At 51.7% G+C, this 18439-nt stretch overlaps 1 protein-coding gene across 3 annotated transcripts in view; it reads left to right on the top strand.

Annotated features, from left to right (window-relative positions):
- The first annotated feature begins 2200 nt into the window (after positions 1–2200).
- Positions 2201–18439, top strand: part of Fbxl18 (F-box and leucine rich repeat protein 18) — a 34878-nt gene continuing 18639 nt past the window's right edge. The window contains exons 1-3 of one of the 3 annotated variants that reach the window (XM_048785297.1): positions 2203–4050; positions 6491–8034; positions 17259–17477. In XM_048785297.1, coding sequence (XP_048641254.1) covers positions 6554–8034; positions 17259–17477 — 1700 coding nt within the window. In that variant the 5' untranslated portion in view covers positions 2203–4050; positions 6491–6553. Of the gene's footprint in view, positions 4051–6490; positions 8035–17258; positions 17482–18439 lie in introns of those variants that run through there. The other 2 variants (XM_048785299.1, XM_048785298.1) reach the window with 2 other exon arrangements.

Raw genomic sequence — 18439 nt, 5'->3', positions numbered from 1 at the left:
AAAAAAAAAAAAAAAAAAAAAAAAAAGAAAAAAGAAAAGAAAAATCCCTGTTCAAAATGGGCTGGTGTGGAGGTGCCAAGGACTCAGGAGGCTGAGATGGGAGGATCACTTGAGCCCACCCTAGGCAACATAGTGAGGCCCTGCCTAACCTGCAGTAAAATCCCTGTTCCAGGAGTGGTTCCTGGTGTAGTGGAGAAGCTATCACAAATTCCAGGCCAGCCACAGCATTTAGTCAGACCCTTAGTAACTTAGTGAAACCCTGCTTCAAGATAAAAATTAAAAAGGACTGGGATGTGGGCTGGGGTTGTGGCTCAGCGGTAGAGCACTCGCCTAGCACGTGTGAGGCCCTGGGTTCGATCCTCATCACTACATATAAATAAATAAAATAAATGTATTGTGTCCAACTACAACTAAAAAATAAATATTAAAAAAAAAAAAAAAAAGGACTGGGATGTAGCCTACTGGTATAGTACCCCTGGGTTTGATCCTCAGTACCAAAAAAAGGGTTCAGTTAGTAGATTCCTCTCCCTCCCCCACCTGGTGCTGGGGATTGAACCCAGGGCCTTGGGCATATAAGGCAAGCTCTACCAACTGAGCTATATCCCCAGCCCCACAGTTCTTAGTTTGTGAAATAAAACATGCACAAGGCCTTGAGTTAAATCCCCAGCACCACAAAACAAACAAATTGTGGGAGCCCATTCTTCTGTCTGGGTCCACACTCTTAGTGTCTTGCCTGTCCTAAGCTTCCTTTCTTGAGTGCATGGTGTGTTAACTTAGAGAAGTTGTCTCAGGAAGCCTGAGTTTGGACCAGGCTGTTGCAAACCCAGCAGCTACCTCCCAGGATGGGAGTGTTATGAACTGCTACCCAATGGTTTCTCCTCTCATCTAGGTGCATTAGTGCCGCTGAAGAATGTGGATGCTGTCCCCACAAGAAGCCTGAGGGGTCATGCTGTGGACTAACAGGCTACATCTTTTACTTGGGGTACAGCGTATGGGAAAGATGATCTGTGGAGTGTGCTGGGGCTGGTTGGAGGCAGTGGATTGCATTCCTGTGTACTCATGAGCACTGTTTATTTTGGATACTGGGGATTGGACCAAGGGGCCTTAACTGAGTCCCATCTCCAGCCCTATTTTATTTAGAGACAGGGTCTTGCTGAGTTGCTTAGGGCCTTGCTGAGTTGCTGAGGTTGGCTTTGAACTCACAATCCTCCTGCCTTTGCCTCCGGAGCTGTTGGGATTATAGGCATGTGCCCCTGTGCCTGGCATCATTTGAATTTCTGTGATTTCTAGGTGGCTTTAAGAAAAATTCAGGGAGATGGGGATGTGGCTCAGTTAAGAGCACTTGCCTAGTATGTACAAGACCTTGGCTTCTATCCACAACACTGCAAAAAGAAAGAAAGAAAGAAAAAAAAGAGATTAACTATAGTAGTATGCCTGTAGGAATCTCATGATGCTGGCTTCCCCCCACCCACTACTAGGGATTGAATTCAGGGGCACTCTACCACTAAGCCATATCCTCAGGCCTTTATTAGTTTTTAAAATTTTGAGAGAGGATTTTACTAAGACTGGCTTTGAACTCAGCTATCCTCCTGCCTCAGCCTTCTTACTCAGGATTACAGGTGTGTGTTACCACGCCCAGCATTTTTTTGTTATTTATTTATTTACTTATTTTTAACAATGCTGGGGATCAAAAACACAGCCGTTCAAGTGCTCTGCTCCGAGGTACGTTCTCAGTGCTGAGGATTTTGTGATTTGTCCCTGTTCCCATCTCCCCATGTAAGCTCGCTGTGGCATTCTTACTTGAATAAGTCTATAAATTGGGTTTCAGGATGGGGGAGTCTTGTGATCTCACAGCCCCTCCCCCTTCAGCTTTGGCCCTGTCTGGAGTCTTCTTTGCTGATAGAGATTGTCCCTGCCTCAGGTGCCTGATCGGGGAATCTGGTCCTTTTCTTTTCCTTTTGGCTGAGGACCCTTTGAACCAGAGCCTTGTATGTGCCAGGTAAACCCTCTAACACTGGGGTTACACCCCCAGCAGGGAATCTGAGTTTTTAAGAGGTGCCTGGGTGATCCCCATGACTGGTCTAAATACTGTGCTAAGGGAAAGTCACTTGTGGTTGGAAACAGTAGGCCCAGAATACGACCTGGAGCATCAGTAGGCTTGAATTGATGGCTATCATCTACCCTTGTCACAGTGGAGATGGGAAGATGGGCCCAGGGAAAGGCTCCTCTGTCTGCTGCTTCCTGATATGGAGGGAAGGTGGAAGGCCTTATCCTGTCTTGATGAGTCCTTGAACTTTTGACCTTTGTGGTAGATGCCCTTCTGTACTGATTGTGTCCTTTGGTGTCCATTGTGGCTTCCTTTTCTAGAGGATGGGGGATTCTTCTTTGTTTGTAGGGAAGCTCAGGTGGGAGACCCTCTGGGGCACCTCTGGGGCCTGGGGAGGGCTGGGCAGGAGGTGAGGGATGGCACAGTTAGTTCCAGGAGAGCCGGCCCCAGTGCGGGGTGTGCAGTCAGGCTCTTCCTCCATGGGCTTCACAGTTGCCATGGCAGCAGCTGAGTTTCACAAACTCAAGGCTTCCCTCCCTACAGCTGTGTGCAGGAAGCAGAGTGGAAGAAGGCCGACTACAGATGAAGGTTTGTGTAGACACAATTCCTGGAAAAGGCAGCAGAAGGGATGGTCGTGGGTGCTCTGCTGGGAGTGGTCATTAGGGAGGGGGGCCCTCAGCATTGGGAAGGGAAGGAACATGCTCCCCTTATGTAGTCTTAAGCACTCCTTTGTCCTTAATTTGGGAATTTCCTGTCACATTAGCAGAGGCTCAGCACACCCCCCTCCTAGTTGTACAAATCAGACAAGATTGGGCGTGTTCAGGGTGGTGTGGCCTTAGATGCTAGCTGGTTGTACAAATCCAAAAGGCCTTGAGCATTTGGACCACAGCCCCAGATTAGGGAAGAAAACCTTGTAGTTTGTCAGGTGTTTATAGCAAAGCAAAATGAAATGTGTGGATATCTTTTGGAGCTACCAAGATGAGTTTCTAACCAAGAAGTTTGAAAATTGGAGATAAGTTGTGCCCTCTTTATTATTTATTACTGTAAGATTTTTAATGTCATTAGTCTAGCCAGGCACAGGGATGCATGCCTGTAGCCCTGCCTACTTGGGAGGCTGAGGCAGAAAGATCTCTTCAGCCTAGGAGTTTAGCAACACAGCAAGACCTTGGGCAACAATAGCAAAAGTTAATAAAAATAAAAACGTGATTTATTCATCTAGTAGGTGCTGTTTTTTGGACTTGTATGTTTCTTTTTCAGTGATGGTTCCTCTGTTTTTACATACCCTAGTGATCATGCTTCCACAAGCCCTGTGGCAGGCATTCTGAGGACATGATATGCAGTGTCTCCTGTGGTCACCACAGCCCCCTGTGAGATTTAGACACGAGTGTCCTCTGTAGGCTTCTTGACAGTTCTCCTGGCCTAGGATCTGTAAGGGTAGAGCTTGACATCAGAGACTGGAGTTAGTAGCTTTCATCAGTGGGTCTAGGTGACTGGTCACATCCTTGAGTATAAAATATTTGAGAGTTGACTAAGTGACACCATTAGTGGAAAAAATCTCCTAAACACAGTGAACTTCTTTCTAATCTTTGATCCTGGTTTGCAGATCTAAAAGGGGTTTTTGAAGAATATCATTAATTCTTTGCTCCGCAGTTATTTGGTTAAAGCACCTGCTTTTTCATGGACGGGGGGAGGGGTGCTTATTTGGGCTCTTCTCCTTAGCTGGGAAGGGCAGGCTGATAGTCACCCTTGGGGGTCCTGTAGAAATTTGATGTCCTCCTTATTTTTAGGACGTGTCCAATGAGGATGATGTGCCCCCAGCAGCGGCTGATGTGGCAGGTGGCGCCCACCTGCTGGGGTTTTCTGATGAGATCCTGCTGCACATCCTGAGCCACGTCCCTAGTATAGACCTGGTTCTGAATGTCCGTCATACCTGCCGGAAGCTCGCAGCCCTGTGTCTTGATAAGAGCCTTGTCCACACCGTGTTGCTGCAGAAGGACTATCAGGTGAGGTGGGCATCGGGCAGGAGGTTGGAAATAGCCGAGGTGCTGGTCTTTGGGTGCTGGCAGGGTCCTGTGCAGTTGGGAATTCCACCTCTCAACGCAATCTCCAGCATGCATTAAGTGACAGAAGCCAGGGCAGAAAAGTGTGGGAGGTAGGAGGCCTGCCTCCCATAGGGACCCAGGAGTGGACCTGCTAGGTGCCGGAGTGGTGCTGGAAGTCTGTGAAGCTGAACATGCAGCTCTGGAGGTGCAAGGTGTCACTGTGATACCCTCAGCAGTGCGAGGGAGTTGCAGTTACTTGTTAAAATTTCTGAGAAATCCCTGTGCTGTCCTGCTGAGTGTGGGCTCACCTGGGCGGGTCCAGGGCAAGAGACATGGCCATACCCAGGCCATCTCACTGCACTGCAGCTGGAGGCCTTCTCCTCAGATGGGACTCGTGCCTTTTTTTTTTTTTTTTTTTGGTGGGGTTCAGGATGGAACCTGGAGCCTTGTGTGTGCTCAGCACTTGCTCTCCTTTTTTGGGGGGGGGGTACTGAAAATTGAATCCAGGGGCACTTTGTCACTGAGCTGTATCCCCAATCCTTTTCTTTTTTATTGTGAGACAGGGTCTCATTAAGTTGCTTAGGGCTTGTTAGGTTACGGAAGCTGACCTTGAACTTGTGATCCTTCTGCCTCAGCCTCCCAAGTTGCTGGGATTACAGGTATATGCCACCATATCTGGCTCCCTGATTTTTTTTCCAAACAGTTTTATTGATATATGGTTTTAACGTACAATCTATTCATTTATTTAAAGTGTGCAGTTTAATTTTTTTTGTATGTTACATTATTAATTTTGTTGAGTTGTGATAAAATGTATGTAACGTATAGAGGTGCAGTGGCACACACCTGTAGTCCCACCTGTTTAGAAGGCTGAGGCAGGAGGATCACTTCAGCCACCCTGGACAACAGAGCAAGATGCCCCCCGCCTCAAAACAAAGTGTAAGATTTGTCATTTTGATCATTTTAAAATTTTGATTTAAAATCCATAAAATTTACAATTTTAATCTCTCTCTCCTTTTTTTTTTCTTGGCGATGGGGCCTTGTTTTGTGCCCAGGCTGGTCTCAAGCTTCTGGGCTGAAACGATCCTCCCATTGTAGACTCCTGTGCAGGTTTTGACTTTTTTTTATTTTTGGTGCTGGGGATTGAACCCAGGGCCTGGCATATGATTGGCAAGTGCTCTGCCACTGAATTACACCTCTAGCCCTTTTATTCAAAATAGGGTTTCACCAAGTTGCTCAGGTTTGGGATCCTTCTGCCTCATTCATCCCCTTGAGTGGCTGAGATTGTATATGTTTGAATCTTTTATTTTTGTTGTTTTTTCCTTTCTTTGGGTACCGGGGGTTGAACTCAGAGGCACTTGGCCTCTGAGCCACATCCCCAGCCCTACTTTGTGTTTTATTTAGAGACAGGGTCTCCCTGAGTTGCTTAGCGCCTCGCTATTGCTGAGGCTGGCTTCGAATTCGTGATCTTCCTGTTTCAGCCTCCCTAGCTGCTGGGATTACAGGTGTACACCACTGCACCCAGCCTGAATCATTTTAAAATGTATAATCCAGTGGCATCAAGTATACTCACAGCCTGTACAACCATCACTATTACTACCCACCTCCAGAATTTTTTCATCATTATAAACAGAAACTTTGAAACTATTACATAATAGCTTTTTGTCCCCCTTTTCTTAGCCTGTTTTTTAGCCTACTTTCTGTTTCTGGATTTGCCAGTTGTAGGTTTTTTTTTTTTTTTTTTTGGTGCTGGGGATTGAATCCAGGGCCTTGTGCATGCAAGGCAAGCACTCTACCAACTGAGCTACATCCCCAGCCCTGCCTGTTGTAGTTATTTCACATAAATGGAATCATATAAGAGTTGAGCTTTTGTGTGAGGCTTCTCTCACTCAGCATGTCCTTAAGATTTATCTACATTGTAGCATGTGTGAGAACTTCATTCCTTTTTATGGCTGAGTAATATTCCATTACATGGATAGACCACACCTTGTGCATCTTTCCTTTGTTGGTAGTCATTTGGTTGTTTCCATGTGTTGGCTGTCGTGGTACACGGTGCGACAAACTCACTGTGCAGGTGTCGGTTGGTTTCCCTGCTCCTTGGGTATATAGGTAGGTGTGTAGGTTCTCAATCATGGTAATTCTATGTTTAGTTTTTTGCAAAGTGCTTTCTACAGTGGCTGTACCACTTTCCATTCCCATGAATCTGGGGTCTCCTGACTACTGGCTTGCGGCAGGAGAGTTGGTAGGGAGGGGCAGGTAACTTCTCTTCCAGTCTGAAGCAGAGGGCCTCCACCGGACCCCCATGGCTCTCTGACGTTGTGGGGAGTGTGCACCTAGGGGCCAAGGAAGCACTTGGGTGCCTTTAGCCCCTTTCCTTCCTTTCCTGCCCATCCCTGTCCTGCAGGCCAGTGAGGACAAGGTGAAGCAGCTGGTGAAGGAGATTGGCCAGGAGATCCAGCAGCTGAACATGGCCGGCTGCTACTGGCTCTCAGGTTCCACCATTGAGCACGTGGCCCGCTGCCGTGGCCTGGTGAAAGTGAACCTCTCGGGCTGCCACCTGACCTCTCTGCGCCTCTCCAAGGTGCTCTCGGCCCTACAGCATCTACGCTCACTGGCCATTGATGTGAGCCCCGGCTTCGATGCCAGTCAGCTGAGCAGTGAATGCAAGGCCACGCTGAGCCGGGTGCGGGAACTCAAGCAGACGCTCTTCACGCCCTCCTATGGTGTGGTCCCATGCTGCGCCAGTCTCCAGAAGCTGCTTCTCTACTTTGAGATCCTGGACCGCACGCGCGAGGGTGCTGTCCTCTCAGGCCAGCTCATGGTGGGCCAGAGCAACGTGCCCCACTACCAAAACCTGCGCATCTTCTACGCGCGCTTGGCCCCCGGCTACATCAACCAGGAGGTGGTGCGGCTGTATCTGGCAGTGCTCAGCGATCGCACACCCGAGAACCTGCATGCCTTTCTCATCTCTGTCCCTGGCAGCTTCGCCGAGAGCGGAGCCACCAAGAACCTCCTGGACTCCATGGCCCGAAACGTGGCCCTGGACGCCCTGCAGCTGCCCAAGTCCTGGCTGAATGGCTCCTCGCTCCTCCAGCACATGAAGTTCAACAATCCCTTTTACTTTAGCTTCAGCCGGTGCACACTGTCTGGTGGCCACCTGATCCAGCGGGTCATCAATGGCGGGAAGGACCTCCGCAGCCTGGCTAGCCTGAACCTCAGTGGCTGCGTGCACTGCCTGTCCCCTGATTCCCTGTTGCGCAAGGCAGAGGATGCTATCGATAGCAGTATCCTGGAGACGTTGGTGGCAGCCTGCTGCAACCTGAGGCACCTGAACCTCTCAGCAGCACACCACCACAGTGCTGAGGGCCCAGGCGGCCACCTCTGTCAGCTCCTGGCCCGGCTACACCACCTGCGCTCCCTGTCCCTGCCTGTGTGCTCTGTTGCGGATGCGGCAGCCTGGGCTGACCGTATTCCTGTGCAGCCAGTGATGCGTGCTGTGCCCCGTGGCTTTGGCAAGAAGGTGCGCATAGGTGTGCAGACCTGCCCCAACCCCTTCCTAGGCCAGGCAGCCCCCCAGCCTTCCTCTGTGTTCTGGTCTCTTCTGAAGAACCTACCCTTTCTGGAGCACCTCGAGCTGATTGGGTCCAACTTTTCCTCAGCCATGCCGCGCAATGAGCCTGCCATCCGCAACTCCCTCCCACCCTGTAGCCGGGCACAGAACGTTGGGGACTCGGAAGTGGCTGCCATTGGCCAGTTGGCCTTCCTGCGGCATCTGACACTGGCCCAGCTGCCGGGGATCTTGACTGGCTCTGGGCTGGTCAGCATCGGCTTGCAGTGCCAGCAGCTGCAGTCCCTCTCGCTGGCCAACCTGGGCATGATGGGGAAGGTGGTCTACATGCCTGCCCTCTCGGACATGCTGAAGCACTGCAGGCGGCTAAAGGACCTCAGGTGAGGGGCCCTCGGCACCTCTGTGCCCTCTTCTGGCTCTTTGGAGGCCTTAGAGGCTGGTGAGAGGGAGCAAGGCAGCTCAACTGCAGGCTTGCAGCCAGGCTGCCAAGAGCACACTTGGAGGTTCCCACAGAGGCCTGTCCCTGGGCTCAGAGCTTGCACACAGTGCAGGGCTCAGGAGGCTCTGCGCAGTAGCAGTCTAGCAGAGCCTCTTGGTGCTGGGGGCAGAGGTCTCTGCGCTTAGTGTCGCAGTCATTATGCTTGTAGTTTGAGTGATGGCCCCATGTGGGCTACCTTGTGCACCATCTTATCCAACCCTCATGGCTGTCCTGCTGGGTGGGTGTGATTGTCCTCATCCATATGAACCACTAAGTCAGAGGACCAGGATTTGAACCTGAGGCCTTCTACCCAACTCTGTGATTCTTGGAGGATGTATAATGGTTAGTTAGGACCCGTGGGGTCAGGGCTTCTGGGGTGGTTGGCAGCATTTGTGGAAGCCCCAGATATTTGAAAATTCCCCCAAATTTATAGCAGCCAGGACCCTGCATGGAGGTGGGAGAAGATGAGGCAGGTGAGGGCTGCGTGCAGGTGAGGTGCTAAGGGACGTCGGCCAGGGGAGGGGGCCTACTGGCATCCCCCACAGACTAGAGGGGCACAGAATGGAGACAGTAGAGATTAACTCAGAAGCAGGACAGTCTCTAGGTGGAGGCCCGGGATAGAGTGGCAGGACCAGGCCAGGAGAGTGCGGGGAGGTAGAGGCCATAGGCCTCAGACTCACCTGAGGCCCTACGGGGCCGACTGGCACTTCTGGAGCCACCTGGAGTGGACCCACCCTGAGCAGAGCTGTGGAGCGAAGGGGCTCTTGTGACAGTTACTGACTTTTTTTTATTTACTTATTTTTTATTTGTTGACTTTTTTAATTGACTTATTTATTTTTTATTTTTTGACTTTTTTTTCTTCAATTGTTTGTTAGTTTTATTTTGTGTTCTACATCCTGTTACTTAAAGAATAAGAATTTGTTATCTTAAGACCTATTCGAAAATCTCAGCAGGTCTTATTTTGAAAAATCACCCAAAATGTGAAGGTAGCAAATCTAGTTCTACGAGGCCAAGAGGAGGGGGCAGGGCATAGGTAAATCAGAGGGTCCCTCTGCAAGTCTTCAGCTGCTGGGATGGGCAGGTGCAGGCAGCATGGGGCCATAGAGCCACGTCTTAGCCCATGTGTCATTGTCCCTAGAATGGTGTGCGCTTACTTCATATCTTTGCCAAGGGCCAGGCATCCAGCTGGTCATTCCCACAGTTGTCCCTGGAGGTTGGTGCCATCTCTGGTCCCGAAGCACGGCTGAGGCAGAAGTGCTGAGCTGAGTGTCTTCTTACCACCAGTCAAAAGCCAGAGCTTGACTTTGGCCCTCAGAGGGAAGACGGGGTGTCCATCGTAGACCTCTGCTCATTGCTCTGCTTGGCGAGATGTGAGCAGAAGCCGCAGGCGCTGTGCTGCTCCTGTCCTCCGCCTTCAGAACAGCCTAGCCAGTGTGCCCCGCCCTGTCACTGTCCTCTGAGTTCAGCCACGCTGAGGCTGTGTGTATCCCTGTGGAGTGAGAACCCAGGGCCGGGCCTGGGCCTTCCAGATGGCAGTGCAGGTTGCTCTGGGAGTGCGTATGGCTGGGTCTCAGCTTGCTCCTCAGCTCGCAGACGCCTGGCCCAGACCTGGGGCTTTGGGGGTGGGATGGGGGGGTGGGAGTGGGGCCTGGTACTCACGTTTGGGAATTGTGCATCTCAGGTGTGCTGACTCTGAGAACTCGGCTGCTAGGTTTCAGGCTCCTGTGGCTTAGAGTCGATGTTAATGTAGGTGTGGGTGTCCCCTTTTGCACTTAGGGAAAACATGGTGGCCAGGCACATGCAACTGTGCCCCCACAGCAGCTGACCCCTCCACCGCCTCTTGCCTTTGAGCCTTTTGGGCTTCCAAAAGGTGTGATGCCCTTCTCCTGTGCATCTGCCCCTGTGGTCACCACGCATCCTGCCCTGTTTTCTATCTACTTCATCTCTGTCTAGTCTCCCACACTCGGATCTCGCTAGGTCGAAACACCATGGCCTTGGCCTTCCTGCAGGAGCAGTGGCTCCCGTGGTCAGTGTGCCACGCAGGGTTGGAAGCTGCATATAGATGGCAGAATACATCCAGCAGATGGACCCCTGAGGGCGGCTGCTCTGCTACCCTTATTGCTTCTTGTGATTAGGTGTTGAACAGCCCCTACAGTCAGGGGCCCTGGTGAGCTTTGGAGTTCTGAATTGGCCAGCTCAGAGCTGAGGTCTTCATAGATCTTGTTTTGCCTTCTGCCAGCCCATTAAACTGCATGCATTTTCTAACTGGACTGCAGCCAAGCTGTTTGGTCATTATCAGGGAGTGTTTGATAAGAACAGAAACCAGCAAAAGTTAAGTCGTTCCAAGGAGTCAGAGCCCTAAAAGGCAGAGAATGAAAAGTGACAGATTTTCCCCAACCTGCTTCCAGAGCGCTTCCTGACAGTGGTCAGTGAGGTCAGGCCCGGGGTGCAGTCTGGCCCTGAGCAGTTGCTGTGGGGTCCTCAGCACAGAGATGGCAGGTGGCCATGGTGCTTGAACCCATAGACTCAACCAGGGTGGGGGGCCCCTGGTGAGAACTGGTCAGAAAGACGGGGAAGAAACAGCAGAGAACACTGAGGAAGCACATGAGGGGACACATTGCCCAGGGGAGCAGCTGCCGTGGTGCAGCTGTGCCTCTGAGCTCATGTGACAGCTGCTAGTGCTTCTCACCTGCTTGCAGGTAATGACCCCTTTGAGATCCTCAACAGCCTGAATATAGTTTGTCCTCACTTCACAGATGGGAAAGGTAAGGCCCAGAGAGTCAGGGAACCTGCCCAGCTTCACAGCTGCTCTGCATGCAGCTGGAGTGATTCCTGCAGAGGCAGCAATGCCACAGTGGTCACAAGGGCCTGTGGTTGAATGTCTTCTCCAGGATCAGGGCCATGTGTGCAGCATGAGAGGTGGCACTGGGGATAAGTGTTTTTTATTTGTTTCTGAAGTCCCAGGGATTGGAACCAGGGCCTCCTTGAATATCCTAGCAGAGTGTGGTACCGCTGAGCTACATCCTCAGCCCTTTTGGTTTTTTGGTATGGGGATTGAACCCCAGGGACACTTAACTACTGAGCCACAACCCAGCCCTCAGTAAATTGCTTTGTGCCTCACTAAGTTGCTGAGGCTGGCTTTGAACTTGCAATCCTTGTGCCTCAGCCCTCCCAAGCCACTGGGATCACAGTCATGTGCCACTGTGCCCACACAGCTCTCAGCCCCCCCCTCCTTTTTTGGCTGAGGATTGAACCCAAGGCCTTGTGCATGTAAGGCAAGCACTCTGCCAATTGAGCTATATCCCCAGCCCTCAGCCCCTTTAACTAGTTTCAAGACAGGGGAGTTCCCCAGGCTGTCCTTGAACTTGTGATCCTCTTGCCTCAGCCTCCTGAGTAGCTGAGATTACAGACATGTGCCACTTCGTCTGGCATAAACGCGTTTTGTAGGCCACCCTGAGAACCTCACCGTGGCTCATAATGGCATCTCTGTGCACAGACTCTAGCCTGTGCCCAGCAGCCGCAGAACCATGTCTGCTCTGAGCTGGGTACTGTCTGTTCAGAACAAACACCGGTTTCTGGCATGCAGCCAAGTGGCCCCGTTCCTCTGGATTCCTGCCTTCTGTGACAGGCAAGCCCAGGGAAGCTGCAGGGGGTGGAGCAGGTGGCACCTGCTGGCTGTGGGCAGGAGCTGCACAGAGGAAATGGTGTTCTGGGCTCATGGGAGGCTGGCACAGGCTCCCAGGGCTGCTGGGCACCTGCATTTCCCAGGGGAATTTTTTCTGAGATGGCAACCCTTGGGATTCCAGACTGACCTGCTGGCTGCTGCTCCCCCAAGTATGAACATAAGCATTGTGCCAGCCTGGACTCCTGTTGGGAAGGAGGTGATGTGGGAACATGTTCTAACTGCAGAACGTGGCACACCTCCAAGGTGAGGGGGTCATGAGCAGGGCTCACAGGGGCACCTTCTTTCCCAAGACATAGCAGGCCTTGCTTTGTGCTGGAGTATGGGTAGTGTTACCCCAGGTCACCTTGGGTTGCCTGGCCTTGGAACCAGGACAGCATCTGAGCAGGGGCAAGAGAACCATGCCAGTGGCCCCTGAATACCTTTATTGTCTAGTGCTGCCCCTCACTTCTCTGGAGTGGACCTTCTTGTGTCCTTAGAGCTACAGGGAGACTCAAGACACCCCTCAGGAGGTGGGATTTGGAGGTCAGATCTTTTTGGCTGGAAAGGATCAGTACCACAGGCACCCTAAGACGAGGTCTGTCAGGAGAGAGACCTTTTCCTTACCCCTGTCTGACTCTGCACATGCCAGTCTCCCACCTTAGGTCAGTTCTCCCAGCCACCCAGAGCGCCATAGAAATGCCACCTGCAGGCCCTGCCACTATGCAGGGGAGGTGGGAAGGTGCAGATGTGCTGGCCCTGCTGTTAGGGGAGTGAGTGTGGACAGGATGCCCCCACTAGGCACATTCCTCCTGAAGACCTGTGACAGTGACACTCAGAGCAAAGAATTTGAAAGAGGCTGCCCAGTTGAGAAGTTTCAAAAGTACACAAACGTTGGAGGGTAGACTAAGGGCTGGCAGTGCGGACCTACATCGCCACCTAGTGGTTGACGTTACAAATGCTGCCTGGCCTCTTGCGTGGGAGGGAAAAGCCCAAGTTGACTGCTACCGGGAGTCACCATGCCTCCGGGGTCTCTGCACCTTTCCCATTTACCTACTTTCAGATCTGCAGATGTTTATATATTTTTCTAGGGTATTTACTATATATTTATACCCTTGGACCACCCTGGATGGCTTGGAGAATGGACCTAAGGTGGGGAACTGGCATGTGTACAGTCAGGCAGGGGGTGACTTAGGATATTTGTTTTTTGTAGTGGGGATTGAACCCAGGGGCACTCAACCACTGAGCCACATCCCAGCCCAATTTTGTATTTTATTTAGACAGGGTCTCACTGAGTTTCTTAGTGCCTCGCTTTTGCTGAGGCTTTTTTTTTTTTCTTCCCCTGTGGTGTTGGGGATTGAACCCTGGGCCTTATGCTTGTGAGGCAAGCACTTTACCAACTGAGCTATATCCCCAGCCCTGAGGCTGGCTTTGAATTCATAATCCCCCTGCCTCGGCCTCTGGAGATTCTGGGATTACAGGCATGCACCACCATGCCCGGCTCAGGTTTTTTTTTTTTTTTTTTTTTTTTTTTAAGTTGTAGTTGGATACAATATCTTTAATTACTTTTTATGTGGTGCTGAGTATCGAACCCAGGGCCTTGCCCATGCTAGGTGAGCGCTCTACTGCTGAGCCCCAACCCCAGCCCCTCAGGATTTGTTTTTTTAAAGATAAAACCAACATGCACAGCCCTGGGATTAATCCCTAGCACCCGCCCCCACCACATACACACAAATAGAACCAAAACTAAATAGTGTTCAGACATTTTCTCTAGAAAAATCAGCTCAAAATTCAAATCCAAAATTAGAGTGCCACTTATTAGCTGTCTGGACTCCACTGACATAGGTTACCCATGTGTCCTTGGGGAAGGGGACGAGAAGCCACATGGCCACGTTCCTGGGCTGGGTAGGTGTCTGCTCTGTTTCTGGCTGTTGGGATTGGTCCTGTATCTCTGAGGACGACCCTCGTAGCATGGGACAAGGTTTTGTGGGGTGACAGAGCAGCCCTGCAGGGCTCCTTCAGCTGCACCTTTCCCATTTACCTACTTTCAGATCTGCAGATGTTTATATATTTTTCTAGGGTATTTATATATTATATATTTATACCCCTGGACCACCCTGGATAGCTTGGAGAATGGACCTAAGGTGGGGAACTGGTTGCGTGTATGCAGTACGCTCTTGCTTTTCCAAGTCATCCCCTGAAGAACCTGCATTTCCCCCAAGCTCAGTGTCAGCAGCAGCACCTTACTCATTTTCTAGGTGTTCAGTGGCTATGTAGGACCGGCTGGTGACTCCACTCAGAGATGGCCCTGCTCTTGGTAGTTGGGGCTTACTCTTATTTTTGCAGATCCCTCTCCTCTGTCCCTTGACCATGACCTGCTGGTGTTCCTGGGTGGTGGGATGGTGGAGGCTGTACAGCTTTGCAGACAGGGAGATGGGACGCTCACTGCCTCTTACCTGAGCCCTGGGGCTAGCCGTGTTCATGGTGTTGCTGTGTTCAGTGCAGTTCACACCACCTGAGTGAAGGGAGGTCTGATGGGGGCACACTGTCCCCAGTACAGGCTTGCTGCCATGTGGCAGTGTGGGCATTTCTCATCATGCCTTCTCAGGGATATCCCATGAGGTCATCCGCTTGGTCTGCTCTGTGCACAGTGAGACACGGGCCTCCTGGGGTCCCTGTGGGTCAAATTGTAAACAGTGGTGGGGTGATGGGGACTCTGTCTGCCCCATGACAAGCCTGAAGCTGTAGAGAACCTAGGTTCTAGGTCTGAAGCTAGGTGTTTGTAGGGAGATTGGTGCAGGCTTGGGCCTTGGGCACTTGCTAGCTGGACCTGCTTGACTGGACTCTGGGGCCTCAGAACAGCTTCCCCGTGATATGTGTAGTGCCCCCAATAGGGCCAGGCTTCAGCCGGAGTGTTGTCCTGCCTCCTACCATGCATGGAGTCTAGTGGTGGTGGTGGTGGCTCCTTTGGAAATGACTGATACAGGGTGTGGTAGCTTATGCTTGTAATTCCAGCAACTCAGGAGGCTGAGGCAGGAGGATTGCAAGTTTGAGCCAGCCTGTCTCAAAATAAAGGCAGTGGATGTAGCTCAGTGGTAAAGCACCCGTGTTCGATCCCCAGTACCACCAGGAAATAAAAAGAAAGAAATGACTGACCACTGCCCAGTGGCCTCCCTTTCAAAGCCCTCTTAAGACTTGGGTTTCATGTTCTCATGGTCAGACACCGGTGACCTCAGATGGATGAAGTCCCTTTTGGCAAAGGGAAGCCACTTCCTCAGGAAGTGTCCTGTTGTTTCCTTCTGCCTCAGCTTTCAGAAGGCCAGGGGTCTGGGTGCGCTGTGTTCTGGCCCAGCTCCTGGGGGCTGGCCCCCACCCTGAGCTGCAGCTGCCCACAGTCATCCCCAGGTACTGCCTGGCCAGCCTCTCCCACTCCTGCCTGCCTTGCACTGATGTCCCCTCTCCCTTTGCCACCTGCCTTGAAGCTGCTCAGTGGACCAGTAGCTCCCTCCGGAACAAACACAAGCTTTTTTTTTTTTCTTTCTGTTTTTGGTACTGGATGTTGAACCCAGGGGCACTTTATCACTGAGCTACACTTTTTATTTTATTTTGAGACAAGATCTCAATAAGTTGCTGAGTCTAGCCTTGAACTTGTGTTCCTCTGGCCTCAGCGTCCTGCGTCTCTGGGATCACAGAAACCGGCCACCCGGACATAAGCTTTTTTTTTTTTTTTTTTAAAGAGAGAGTGAGAGAGAGGTAGAGAGAGAGAGAATTTCAACATTTATTTTTTAGTATTTGGCGGACACAACATCTTTGTTTTTTTTGTATGTGGTGCTGAGAATCGAACCCGGGCCGCACGCATGCCAGGCGAGCGCGCTACCGCTTGAGCCACATCCCCAGCCCCGGACATAAGCTTTTTAAAGTGTGAGATGATGCACGTGCGTGTGTGCACGGCCTGCAGAGCGAAGGTGTCTCCGGCCCGCTCTCCAGAGACACTTGTTAGGTCTTCTCCCGGGACCGCGTTTCCTGTAGAAGGCACACAGGGGCCTCCTGAGGCTTCCTGGTCCTTTTACCATGAAAGGCTCTCTGTGCTGGCAGACACTGCAGCTCTGTCTCTCTTCCGTGTCTGTGTTAGTGTCCTGGGGCCACAGGAACACATGACCACAGACTGAGTGGCTTAAAATGGCAAACACATGTTTACTCTTCTGAGGCGGAGTCTGGAATCCAGGTGCTGGCTCGGCTGGTTCCTTCTGAGGCTGTGAGGGAGAGTCTTTCTTGTGCCTTTTGTTTTTTTTGTTGTTGTTTTGTTTGTTTTTGAGTACTGGGGATTGAACTCAGGGGCACTCAACCACTGAACCCCATCCCCAGCCCTGTTTTGTATTTTATTTAGAGACAGGGTCTCACTGATTTGCTTAGCACCTCACTTTTGCGGAGGCTGGCTTTGAACTCATGATCCTCCTGCCTCAGGCTCCCGAGCTGTGGGATGCGCTACCGCGCCCTGCATGCCTCTTGTCTTTTGATGGTGACTGGCAAAGCTTGGTAGCTTGGTGCTCTGTGACTTGTAGACAGGTGCACTGCTCCAGGCCCTGCCATCTTCTTATTTGTATCTCTGAGCTTTACCTTGTGTCCCCCCCCCCGCCTTTTTTTTTTGTGTGTGTGTACTAGGGGATCTAACCGAGGGGCACTTTACCACTGAGCTACATCCCCAGTTTTATTTTTTATTTTGAGACAGGATCTCACTAATATGCTGAGGTCTGTCTCCTAAGTGGCTGAGGCTGGCTTCAAACTTGCAGTCCTCCTGTCTCGGCTTCCTGAGTAGCTGGGATTACAGTTATAGGCGTGCATCTGTGCACCTTTCTTATAAGGAACCAGTCATTGGATCTAGAGCAGACCTCACCTTAATTATCTGCAGAGACCCTGTTTTGACACTTGCAGATCCTGGGCTGGGACTACCCAGCGCACACCAGTTTTCCTCCCCATCTTCCTGGCTCTCAGCCTTCCTCACCCTGGTGCTCCTGGCAGCCTGTGAAGTGGCTTGGGTCATCAAGCTCCCCTCTGTCATGGCTGGAGCAACCCACCCCCACCCCAGCCCCTTAGGTTCCCACCCTTTCTTGTGGTTTGTTCATCTGTCTTTCCATCAAACTGAGCCCTGAGGGCCGGAATCACAAGTGAGTTCACTGCAGTGCATGAGGAAGGGAGGGTGCTGAGGGAGGCCAGGGATGCCCTGAGCCTGTCTGCACTGAGGGCTGGTGACCTTGGGTTGTCGGCAGTGCTGACTGCACTGGGTCACCCGGTTCTCCTAAATCAGGGTCTCCAGGGGAGCCCTGAGGCTCTGATCGCCCCCCCCCCAGCATCCAGGGACTGAGGTTTCGTGTGGGTGCTGGGGGGACCAGCAGCTCCCACTCAGTGCGTCCAGGAGCTCCGGTGGCAGTGCCACCCTGTGGTCCTCACGCCGCTCTCTCCCGCAGGCTGGAGCAGCCCTACTTCAGCGCCAACGCACAGTTCTTCCAGGCGCTGAGCCAGTGCTCCTCGCTGCAGCGTCTGTGCCTGGTGTCCCGCAGCGGCTCCCTCCAGCCCGAGGCTGTGCTGGCCTTCATGGCTCGTTGCCCGCACGTCGTCGTGTGCCACATGTTCACTGGCGAGTCCCTCGCCACCTGCAAGAACCTGCAGCAGTCGCTCCTCCGCAGGTGAGTGGCCAGCAGGCCTCTGACAGCACCGCCCTCCACAGACCCAGCGTCCCCAGTGCCCAGCACTGTTTGATGGGAACAGAGAGCGCCAGGCTGTGGTGGGTGGTCAGAGGGCCCGGCTTCCTTCTGCAGGGAGGACTCCTCTCTCTGGACATCCTCTTGGCCACAGGGTCAGTTTTCTAGGAGGCTCCACTCCCCTCTGTCCCCAGTACAAAAGTTGCTATGTTTTCGCACACATTTCGCCATAACTGTTTCTCTGGTGTATAAAATATACACCCCTGGGTTCTCTCTTCTATCTTTTATTTATTTATTTATTTGGGTACTGGGGGTTGAACTCAGGGGTGCTCAGCCACTGAGCCACGCCCCCAGCCCTTTTTATATCTTATTTTGAGACAGGGTCTCACTGAGTTGCTTAGGGCCTCAGCCTCCTGGGCTGCTGGGATCACAAGTGTGTGCCATCACGCTACACCCAGGCCAGCTTTTTATTTTAAAATAATTTTAGGTAAGTAGTTAAAATAGGGTTTCTGAAGAGCCTTAATTCAGCTTTCCTAATGCGACACCCCGTGTGCCCCCACAGTTATCAGAACAAGGACGTCAGCAGGGCAGGAGCCATTTGAGCCACCTGAGAATTTGGTCCGTTTCCTCCTATGTCCTTCCTCTCTCCCGCGATCCTATTTAGGGTCCAGTCCGGAGTCTCTGGTTGAATTGAGTTGTCTGTCTCCTTAGGCTTCTTTCTCCATGGCTATTCCCCCGTTGTTCCTTGTCCTTCATGACCTTGACACTGGGAGAACTGGTGGGTCATTTTGGAGCATGTCCCTCAGTTTGGGTCTCTCTGACATTTTCTTATGATTAGATTGAGAGTCGGCATTTTTGTCAAGAAAACCATGGAGGAGACTGGGCTTCTCGGTCTTGACACCTGGACGGCGTGGTGTTCTCATACCTTACCTCAGGCACCATTGGCC

This window comes from Marmota marmota, unplaced genomic scaffold (assembly GCF_001458135.2).
Source record: "Marmota marmota marmota unplaced genomic scaffold, marMar, whole genome shotgun sequence".
Classification (NCBI taxonomy): domain Eukaryota; kingdom Metazoa; phylum Chordata; class Mammalia; order Rodentia; family Sciuridae; genus Marmota; species Marmota marmota.
This window is presented reverse-complemented; position numbering and strand designations above follow the sequence as displayed.